At 65.2% G+C, this 10,861-nt stretch overlaps 2 protein-coding genes across 2 annotated transcripts; one reads left to right on the plus strand and one right to left on the minus strand.

The window, feature by feature from the left end:
* The first annotated feature begins 962 nt into the window (after window positions 1-962).
* EMIHUDRAFT_448274 (hypothetical protein) lies at window positions 963-3,265 on the plus strand. Its single transcript, XM_005767271.1, has 4 exons — window positions 963-1,586; window positions 1,828-1,984; window positions 2,692-2,801; window positions 2,910-3,265. Exons 1-4 carry the CDS (start codon window positions 1,044-1,046, stop codon window positions 3,126-3,128), a joined length of 1,029 nt encoding a protein of 342 aa, XP_005767328.1. The 5' UTR covers window positions 963-1,043; the 3' UTR covers window positions 3,129-3,265.
* Window positions 3,266-6,552: 3,287 nt separating this feature from the next.
* Window positions 6,553-7,260, minus strand: EMIHUDRAFT_197537 (hypothetical protein; the record flags this gene model as incomplete). Its single annotated transcript, XM_005767272.1, has 1 exon — window positions 6,553-7,260. One exon carries the CDS (start codon window positions 7,258-7,260, stop codon window positions 6,553-6,555), a length of 708 nt encoding a protein of 235 aa, XP_005767329.1.
* Between the last annotated feature and the right edge of the window lie 3,601 nt (window positions 7,261-10,861).

Here is a 10,861-nt window from a genome sequence, read left to right on the forward strand (position 1 = left end):
GAGAGATAACGACGAGAGTGGGACGACCGCGAGGTGGCATGAAGGTTGCAGCGAGAATCGGCGAGGGACTGCGAAGAGAGATATGAAGAGGCAGACGCCCAAGGGTGGGCGAAGGCTAGCGCACCACACTCCTCTCCATCCCTGTCCCAAAAATCTACCGTCGCAAGACAAATCCGGCGAAAGCGCGGTGGGCGAGGCTGTGTTCGTATGCAGCCGACACAGCGACGACGCGCTGCACAGTGAAGGCCTCGACCTTCTTTGGGGCAGCAGCTGCTGCTGCTAGTCGCCGTGGCCCAGCTTGCCAAAGGTTCCCCAGCCCCAGCTGCAGACGGCTCCGTCGGCGGTGATGGCGAGGCTATGGAAGCATCCCGCCGACACAGCAACGACGCGCTGGCCAGCCAAGGCCTCGACCTTTTTCGGCAGGAGCAGTTGGTGCTGCACGTCGCCGTGGCCCAGCTGTGACTCGTCGAGGCCGGCCTTGACCGGGGGGGTCGTTCCCCCACCCTCCGCTGTCCCTGTCGCCCCCCCCCCCCCCCGCGCGCACTGATAACAACTATCTACGTGAGTGTCCGTATTATTAATGAACGGAATATGGAGTGATGAGCAGCTGTAGAATCTAGCGGGACCTCTCTCAGACTCGCTGGGAGGGGCTGCCGGCGGCGGTGCTGCTATCCGTGAGCCGCGACGCCGCCGTACGCAGCCACACAGGCGTCGACTCACCAGCCGATGCTCCTGAAAGGGGCGATCCGCCCTCGAGGCTGTTCGCCGTGGACGTTATAGGGAGTGGCTCTGCCGGTCGGTTGCTCGCCGCCCTCGCCCTTCTCGCCACTCGATGGGCGCTGGGGTGGCGGGTGCTCTCCCCGGGCTCGTCGCGGTTTCGACGTGCCGAGCACGTGCGCCGGGCTGAGCATGATCGGGACAAGGAAAGTCGAAAGAAGGGGGTGGCATTTCTTGCGCGCACGCCGCCCCGCACCGAGTCGGCCCGTGCACTGTCGCTCTCCCCCATTTGAGGTGGCCTCGGCGCGACTTTTGAGCGGCCGCGGATGGAGGTTCCGGCCGTCGAGGCCGGCACCCCCGGCTCGGGTGCGCTCACAGTGGACGATGTCATGGCCTTCCTGCAGAGCGAGGCCGCCGTCTCTCCTGGGCTGCTCGACATCCCTGCCGCCTTTGACGGGCCGGCGGACCGGCTCCCGCCAGCCGCGGCGGCGGCGTGCGTGCCGGTGCAGCCGATGCACCTGCTGCAGGGCGCCTTGGTGCCGACCGCACACGGCGCGTCCGTCCTCGCCCCCGCCTTCGCGCCGGCGGCCATGGCGCTGGCGCCGCCAGCCGGGCCTGCGCTCGCCCCTTGGGCGGCGGCTCATCTCGCCGACCTGTGCCAGGATGGGGCTCTCGTCCATGGCGGCGCTTGTGAAGCGAGCGGGCCCGCGGCTATGCCCTTGGTGGTCCCGAGCGCCGACAGCGACGGCAGCAGCGGGGCGATGGTCAGCAGCGGGGCGATGGTCAGCAGCGGGGCGATGGTCGTGCCCGAGAACGACCCGACGGTGCCCACCGCTGCCCTCCCCAAGGGCCAGTCCCACCTGTGCACCGTGCCGGGGTGCGGCAAAGGCCTTGCACCGCTAGATGCGGGCCTCCACAGCCCTGCGACACCCTCGGAGCCTGCCAGGCCGCCCCACACGCCCTCTGCTGGCGGCGACGGCCCCTCGCATCCGCAGTCCTCTCCTCGCGTCCCGTCTGGAGGCGGCGTGTATACCGCGTCTTCACAGGAGCCCTCTCCCCCCCTCCCCCCCCCCCCCCCGCGGAGGGTTCGCCTCCCGCTGGTCCCTCCAGCGGCACATGCGGACGCACGACACTGCGGGCGACGACACGGAGGACGCAGACTCCTTTGTGGAGCGGCGGCTGCCCGAGCCGGTCAAGGCGTCCGAAGCGGCGCTTGAGCGAGTCAAGGAGCGGATCGCCCAAGAACAGAAGCAGCACGACCAACTGCGTACCGAGGCGCGGGACCCAGCGTTGAGATCAGGAGATCGCGTTGAGATCAAGAGATCCACTCGAGATGTGGCCGAGATGAGGCCGAGATACAGCGGAGGCACACTCATGAGAGGCCAGGGCCGCCACCCGCCGCCATCGCCATCGCCGCCGCCGCCACCACGCCCGTCCCACCCGCCACACCGCCGCCCTCCTCCTCAGGTGCGCGAGCGCGGCGTCGCGGCGCAACAGCAAGAGGCGGAGCTGCGGCGTCTTTTGCTGCGAAACATGGCGCACCGCCCAGCCGCCCACCCCGCCGCCAAACCACCACCAACCGCCGCCCACCCCGCCACTGTCGCCACCCCTACCCCGCCCCTAACACCGCCCCTAACACCACTCTCACCGCCGCTGCCGCTGCCGCCACCGCCGCTGCCGCCGCCGCTGCTGCTCCTGCCCTCCGCCCACCGCCCACCGCCCACCGCCCACCGCCCACCGCCCACCGCCCACCGCAGTCCCTCGCGCGTCGGCTCGCCGGCTCCAACCCGGACGCCCTCCGCGCGATCGCGTCGGCCAACTCGCGCGACGGCGGCGTGGCGGCCTCGCTCGCGGGCGGCGGCGGGGCAAGGGGCAGGGGTGGCGGCGGCGGTGGCGGCGGCGGCGGCGGCGGTGGCGGCGGCGGCGGCGGCGGCCGAGGGGGCGGGGGGGGCGGGGCGTGGGTCGGCGGCTCAGGCAAGCAGACCCCGGCGGCGCTGCTCGCGGCGGCGGGCCTGATCGGCCCCGGAGCGACGCACCCCTCGCAGCTGCGGCAGGGCGGCGAGGCGAGCCGGTTCCAGGCGTCCGTGCTCGCCGCAGCGGCGGGGGGCGTGGGCGGCGGGGTGGGCGGCGTGGCGGGGGGGGTCGTGCCATTGCCGCGCCGCCCTCCCCCCGCCCCTCCAGCCGTCGACGAGGACGACGGGCGGCGGCGAGGGGAAGGGGGCCCCTCTGCTGGGGACGCCTCCAACGACAGCGGCGGCGGCGGCGCGGGCAGCAGAGCCGCGACGCCGCTGGGAAAGCGGAGCGAACACCCGCGCCGCACCAGCGCCGACCAGAGGGAGGAGCCGCACCCGTCATCGAAGCGGGCCGACGTGGTGCCCGACCCGCAGCTCTCAGAGACATACTTCATGTAGCGTGGCGGTGTTTCGATCAGGTCAGAACGAGCGATGGGATCTGCTTCGTGCTTGATAAAGTGCGGGGCGAATGTTGTTTGTGACAGGTGATGGTGTGCTGTGCGTGTGAATATTATCGTGCTACGTGCTCATATCTCGATCTCTCGTCTCGCCGAAACAGCTGTATCTCGCGAAATCTTGATTTTTCACGCCGTCTAACAATCGTGTTCAAGCGGCCCTCCTGTGAGCTGGTACACCAAGAATGGCTTACCACTGCCAGGGGCCACACTGTGGCAAGCTGTGATGAGCGTGGTTTGGCTTGTGCAGCCCATACGGACGTGGTATATATACATATATGCGGCGACGTGTCGGCCGGTTCGGGGCACGAATTCCGGATTTTTCCACGGCCTAACAATCGTTGCTGTAGTGGCGCCAATGGCCGCCTCCCGTCGCGCCATTGGCACCCTAGCCAGCAGTAGCACCGGAGGCAACACCACCAAGCCCACAAGTCACAAGAGTGACGGAGATGCTTGCCACGAGCACCGTGACGCCCGACCCTGTGAGCACCGTGGGCGTATACGGCTGCATACGGTGAGATGATGCACAGCATGGCCAGACGAGGGAAGCAAGGCTCGCCAGCTGTGTGTTAGTGAGGTATATGGATGTGATCAACATGTGTGCGTCACAGGTACGCGCAGCAGCGCATGTAGCCGCTGATATCGAAGACAGCGCAAACAGGTCTTTTTGCGCCCCTGGGTAGTCGACGGGCCCCCGGGGGCGACGGGGGTGCTCTCGCGGGGGGTCCCCCCAGTCAAGGGGGTCTGGGGCGCAGCCCCAGGTAGCCCGCCGCAGGCGCCGATTTTTGGGGGCTTTTTTGACTGATTTTCATGAGGTGTTGCTACTATTTTGGGACCAGTTGAAGCCTAAAAATGGCTACAAATACAGCCACAGCAGCTGCTAGTCGTGAGCTGCTACTGTGTGGCAGAGCCCAGAGAGAGGGGGCTTTCAGGAGCACTATTCAGTTTGATCCAGCTCAATGTTGCGGAGTAGTAACACTGTTCCGTTACCGTGAGCGGCCGGCGGCCGGCGGCGGCCGGTGGCGGCACGCGGAGCACTCCGTGAGCGGTGACGGGTGCGGACGAGCGAATGAGAGGTCCCTTTCAGTGAGAGATAGGCAGCCCTGGTCTCTAATAACACATCTTCCACAGATAGCGACCTCTCATTCGCTCGTCCGCGCCCGCCACTGCTAGTCGGGACACTCCCGGCGTGCGGCCCGGTCCCGGTCGTCACTCCGGTTGCTCGTGTTCACACCGTCAGAACTCAGCTCCGCTAAGGATCCAGCGTCAGACTTGGGCATCTTACACAACTTTTGTAGTAGAGCACAATGGCACCCTTGGATCAAGTGGATCACTTCATTAATAGACCGTAATAGAGGTCCCCGTTTTCGGCCGCCGCGGCCGGAGAGCACCCCCGTCGCCCCCGGGGGCCCGTCGACTACCCAGGTTTGCGCCACGCACCCGATGGCCGTGCAGGTCCAACTGCGTGCACAGGAATGCTATCAGCGCGTCTCCGCCATAACTGGACATGGCAATGAAGCAGCTGAGACGTGACAACACCGGTGCTGGGCCAAGGAGGTGCCGCTCACCGCCGATTGTTAGGACTGTCGTCGAAGGCGAGCGGCGGTCGCCGGGCAGCAGCTCGTGGCGATCGTCGATCCGCGAGCTGCCAAGCTTGTCAAAAAAAATTGCTAACGCGAAAAACCGGCACACCAATCTCCCTTCCTCTCCCTATCCTTTCTTGGAGCTCTAGAGTCCACACCCCCCTGCCCCGGGATCGCGTACAAGCTGAGGCTACCGTAGGCCACACTAGCGTCGCTGGGGGTTCCCTGCCCTAGATGGGAAGCTGGCCGCTGATCCGAAGACCGACTGCACCAGGGCGCCTAGATATACTCAAGGTGAGCGAGGGTGAAGTTACGCCTTAAATGCCTGTCTCTCTACTGTGGACCTTACTCCGAGCTCGACGGCTCCTCCTATTCCCCCACCCCCCCTCCCCCCCCACTCTCTCCGAGTAAGGGCGTGCGCTACGTCCCCAAGGGGGGGGGGACGTGGGGGGGAGGTGTGACTTTTAGGTTGTAGCGTTTGGGTTTTTGTGGGGCACCCAAACGGTTTCGGTTTTCCTCCTTGGTGCCCCGAGTAGAGCGCGATCTCCCCTGGAGTCTGTCGCGCCCGTTCTGTCTAAGCTCGAGGTTCAACCTTCCAGTTGATCCTTATCGGACTGGTGAGGTCTGCCTAGCCGTCGTAGTGTAGTGCCTGGGGTGCGTCTGCGTCGGTGCTACACACACTCGGCAGGACGCTGCTGTAAATCGTTGCTGCTGGTCGTCGCTGTTTGTTAAACGCGATTTTCGCCATGGTGTTTTTTTATGCTTATGGCAGTAAAAAGAAACGGAAACGTGTGCGGCAGGCGCGGGCTCGGTCGATATCCCATACTTCGACTCACATCTTCACTGCTGCGGTGTGTGCCCGGGGAGGCGCGGCGGCGGGGTGGATTGAGAAGGTCTCAGAATGCAGAGAAGCTGCAGGCGTGCAGAGGCGCGCGCTGCAGTTTCTCTGATCGGGCTGCTGGCGGTGTGCGCGAGACGGCGTGGTGAGGCGTGAGGCAGGCTATTGTTGTGGGGTGCGGGCTGCGTCTAAGCGTATGCGTGCACATGGTGCTGTATGCTGTGTGTGCAGGCAGGCTGACAGGCTGTGCACAGCAGACTGGGCGGATGAGCGAGCGCGCGTGCGGGCGTGCGTGCGCGCCTGGGCCTGCGCGGTGCCGTCGCACTCGCGGCGCGTCCTAGTACAGCCGCTTGTGGGATGCCAGAAGCAGTCTGCAGAGCCTGCACAGGGCGCAAAAAGGCGCAGGTGTGCTGGTGAGGTGTGCTGCGGCGCGCGCGTCGCGGCGTGAGTGGATATGCGGCTTGCTCTGGTAGTGCGAGGGGCGCGCAGCTGGTGCGGGCGGCGCGGGACGGTCATGGGGCGCCAGCACAGGGCAGACGCACATGGCACAGCTCTGAAATGGCGCTGCGCGTGTTTGCGTGCGCGCGGGGACGTACGCGCAGTTTTCACGCGGTGTGCGTGGAGAAGGGCATGAGAGGCGCCGGCCGCGCGTGTGTTGTCGTGTGGGAGTTCGGAGTATGCCCGGAGGGCGGGGTGGTTTAGGGCGACTAGACTTCGCACTGGCGCCGGAGGCCCCAGATATGAAGAAAAGTCAGCTGCCAAGCTTGTCACAGGCCGGCACTGGATCGAGGACGATGGCGCCGCGCGGCTGGAGGCAACGGAGAAAGGCATTGTGGAGCGGCGAGGCGATTGTTAGGAATTTCGAGGCGGGGTCGCGGAAAAATCCGACAGCCCTGCAAAATCAAGTCTATTTGCGAGAGAATGTACACACAGCCTCACCGTAGATCTCAGAGTTCATCGTGCTCCTCCGCCTCCGCCGCCTCTGCCTTGGCGCCGTACTGCACCTCGTCGCACGCGGCGCGCCAGCGGCTCGCCCACGACGCGTTCTTCGACTCGTCCAGCACGCGCCACGACTGCTCTCGCGCTCGCGCTCCGCCCATCGCCGGCGGCTCCCCCCGTGCGCTCGTCGGCTTGCCGTGTGAGAGCACGTTGGCGTAGTCGTCCAGCAGCGCCGCGAAGCCCGTCCCTCGGCACCACACGAGCTTGAAGGCGGTCCGCGCGCCAAACTGGCGGTGGCAGACGTCTTCCGGAGAGGAGATCTGGCAGGTGCACCACGAGCCGCCGGGCCCGCGCTCGCTGATGGACGCGTCGACGATGTGCGAGCCGAGGTAGTTGACGGCATGCATGCCGGCGACGCGGGACGCCTCGTTGGTCTCGTGCTGCCGCGTGGAGTCCATCGTGCAGCAGTCGACGTGGTTGAAGTCCTGGAAGCAGTGCGAGGTGGACTGCTGCACCTGGAGCCCGCACGCGTCGACCACAGCCTCACGGACCTCATTCCATGGCGCGTCAAGGCTGACCAGCCTTGCGCGCCGCTTCGCCTCCTCAGCCCGCTCCTCCGCGGTGCCGCCACAGCCGTTAGCCTGGTGCGGGCAGTCGTGGTTGACCGCGACGGCCACGGCGAGGAGGAGCGATGATGCGACTGGGTATCGGTTCATACACAGAGAGCGAGTACGTACAGAGAGAGAGAGAGAGTACGCAGGAATCCAGCCAGAATCCAGCACCGCGGCTGAGCTGGCGACACCGAGACGGCCAAACACAAAGATGACAGCGATTTTCTTTTTCTCAGTGTACTGCACATGGACATGCACATGCACATGACATGCACATGTATGTCCCAACCTAACCTAACCTGTGTATGTGGTTCTTACGAACACACCCGAGGGTGAACTGCTGACAGGGTTTGCGATGACTATCCTTTTTCGTTGTATGTGGTATTGCTTGAGCACTTGAGCACTTGATAGGGTCGATTCCGCATGGTACGGGACCCCTCGATCGTCTCGCCCTCCCTCACTGGTGTGTTCATTGGGGGGGGTCATAACAAACACGGTACAGGATCGAGGTGCACGCTGCCGAGGCAGTGTCGTCCCCCCTCTCCCCGACGGCGATGGCGGTGTGACCGATCGAGCTACAAGAAGAGCTTGTTCAGCAGGATCCGGGCCGTCGGATGCACTACCTCACTGGGCCTGAGACCACCGCACGGCCAGCCCTTCACCACTCCGGGTTTGCGTGGAGTCGAACCACTCCGGTATGGGCGAGCCCATTGAGCATTGTTTTGAGTTGAGTCCCTTCTCGCCATTGCTGGTTAATTGTCGAAATTCCTGTTGTGCAAGAGGGGAGGGGGCTCTGACGGAGTGTGTGGCGGGAGAGGACAGTCCGGCCTACGGGAACGTGTCGCGCGCCGGCGACGATTGCGGCGTGGTCGTTGTGAAGCGAAGATGGCACGACCACCGCCCTGCTTCGCAGACCGGGCAAGTAGGGGCCTGCTCCCGTCCCGCGAGGAACAGGAGGTCTCCCCCTTCTCCCCGGGCCTGAGCAGCGGCGGATGGAAGGCAGCCCCTTGAGTCGAGGGCGGCACGACCACTGCCCCGCCTCAGAGCCCGGAGGTCTGATCAGAGCAGGTGTTCGCGCCGCCCCGCTCCGCGCCGCCCGCCGCCGCGCCGCGCCCTCGCCCGACGATTGTTAATGCCCCCGACTGAATACCTCCCCCCAACTGAATTCTGGAATACAGACTATTAATAATTAATCACTCCATCAGCAGCTCAGCGCTGATCGCGCTGCACCTATGACTCGACCAGTGTGAAGGTGAAGAGATAACACCGAGCGTGCGGGCAGCTGGCGGGCGGGAGGGGCAGCAGGAGCAGCATCATTGGCATCATCAGCAGCAGAGGAGCAGTGCCGCCGCGTCGCCGCCGCCGTCCGCGCGCCGCCGCCACCGTCCGCGCGCCGCCGCCAGCCCGTGTGCTGCTGCAGCCGCCTCCGCCGCCGCCGCCCGCCTCCGCAGTGCCCTCGCGCCCGCGGACAAAACCAGTCATATATGATGAGCCGGTTTTGCAGAGCGTACAAGACCTGCATGACTCCGTTGCACGATCGGCCGGCGTTCGAGCCGGCGCTCTTATGCCGCCGGTTCGAATCCCGGTGGTCGTGTCCTCGCGGAGGCAGCGACGCGGATCGCGCGCGTGTGCGCCTGCGACAAGACGAGACGAGACGAGACGAGACGAGAAGAGAAGGAGAAGGAGAAGCGAACGTCGATGTTTTTGCTGCCGCGGCCGCGCGCGCCGCGACCTCGCGTTTGTTTTGGCGCCGATGCAGCGCCGTCTCTCGCCGCGCGAGATGGCGCCGCCGCGGCGTCGGCGCCGCGATCAACCGCGCTCCAGCAGCGAGCGGTGCAGAGCGGCTACCGACATGACAGTTGGCGACGGCGTCTCAGTACTAAGGATCAGAGGTGTCGAGGCCAGGGCTCAGGCAGCAGATCTCCATGGCGGCGGTGGCGGGCGACGCCGACAACATCAACAAGCAGGCGCGCAAGACGCGTACCAACTGGCTCAAGTCCCCTGAGCGGGCCAACTGGGTCACGAACAAGCAAACGGCAAACGTCTTCTTACCTGACATCTTTACGCTCGGGGCTCGGCCCCGGTGGGGGTGCGGCCCGCGCCGCCTAGTTCCGCGGACGGGCCCCTCCACCCTTCACGTACGGATCATGTTCATCTTCATGTTCATGTTCATGTAGTCCCCACAATCGCTGTCGTGGGATCACTTGTCATGTGAGAGAGAGAGATTTTTAGCAATACCAAACAACTCTAACACTCACACGTAATTTGGGGCCTGGAGCCCTGTTCACGCGTTTGTTTGTCATGTGAGAGATTTTTAGCAATACCAAACAAATCTAACACTCACACGTCATTTGGGGCCTGGAGCCCTGTTCACGCGCGTGCGAGACGTGCAGACAGGGTTGCCAGGTGAGAGCGAATGGCGCGGTTCACGCCTCGCACAACAGAGAGAGAGATGCGCTCTGCATGGTGGGACATAAAGGAGAGCGAGTACTTGGGCGAGTAGGCCGTGCGGTCGACGCTGCCGCGCGCGACTTTGCGCGCGAGGCGGCGCAGCTTGAGAACGGCGGTGGGCGAGAAGCCGCCGCCGAACGTCTCGTGGAGCAGCAGGTTGAAGTTGTTGCGCTTGACAAAGATCGCGTCGTGGTAGAAACCGCGATGCGCCTTGACGTAGCCGTGGCCAGTCTTGTGGGAGAAGGGTTGGCCGGGCTGCCCGCGCGCCTTGCAGCCCATGTTTAGGCGGCGGGCCTTCTCTTCGGTGTTACCAAAGGCGTAGGAGTGGCCAACGGAGGCGGGCGTGCCGCCACTCGAGGCGTTGCCAACGCCCGGCGAGGAGGTCTTGAGGAGGGGCGTCCAGAGCTTGACTTCATTCACCTCATCGCATCCTCCCGGGCCAGCATGGGGTTCTGCGAGGTCAGTCTTGTACCCCTCGTTGTACTGCCGGGTGAGCTCTGGTTTCTCCTTGTCGCCGTGCACGACCGGCGCGTTGGCCGGGGCGCGCATCGCGTCCGCCCAGGCGGCGAGGACGCCGTCGTGGGGCCGCCGGTGGTGGGCCTTGTTGTAAAGGTAGTCGCCGAAGAAATCGACTGGCATGCCCCGCTCGAGCGCGACCCGAAGGGTGGGAAGCGCCGCGGAGAGCCAAAGGCCGAGCTTTCGCTGGAGCTCGTCCTGGAGGGTGTCGGAGGAGAGGGCGGTGGCGTACGTACCGTCGACACGGACATCGAAGGCCTTGCGCCGGCGAAAGGCGTTGAGGCGGAGACGAAGCGCGCGGCTTCGCGGTTGTTGACGGCGCTGTCTCCGAGGGACGGGTTGTTCTTGACGTGCACATCCCGCGCCTTGACGAGCTCCTGGTGCGCGTACCAGTCCTTGTGATTCTTGATGGCAGCGAGCGCCCGCGGCCGCGGGTACGTGGATTTGCAAGTGCCATTGAGAATCGCGTCGGTAGCTGGAAGGGACTCGGGCTCGGGGAGCGGGACGCTCTTGGGGTAGAACTCAGTCAGGTAGCCGCCGCGGACGGTGTAGTACTTGTTTTTGTCGCGGGCGGCGCGCTTCTCGCACACCTCCTTCCAGTCCGAGAGGGCGGACTCGTAGGTGGCGATAGCTGCGGCAATGGCGGGGTACTTGGATGCACCTCCCTCGTCGTGGGCGAAGTCGGGGTTGTGGGCGACGAGGGTGCGCCAGTTCTTGAGGAGCGACATGGAGAAGTCGC

Source organism: Emiliania huxleyi (genome assembly GCF_000372725.1).
Source record: "Emiliania huxleyi CCMP1516 unplaced genomic scaffold EMIHUscaffold_5, whole genome shotgun sequence".
Lineage (NCBI taxonomy): Eukaryota > Haptophyta > Isochrysidales > Noelaerhabdaceae > Emiliania > Emiliania huxleyi.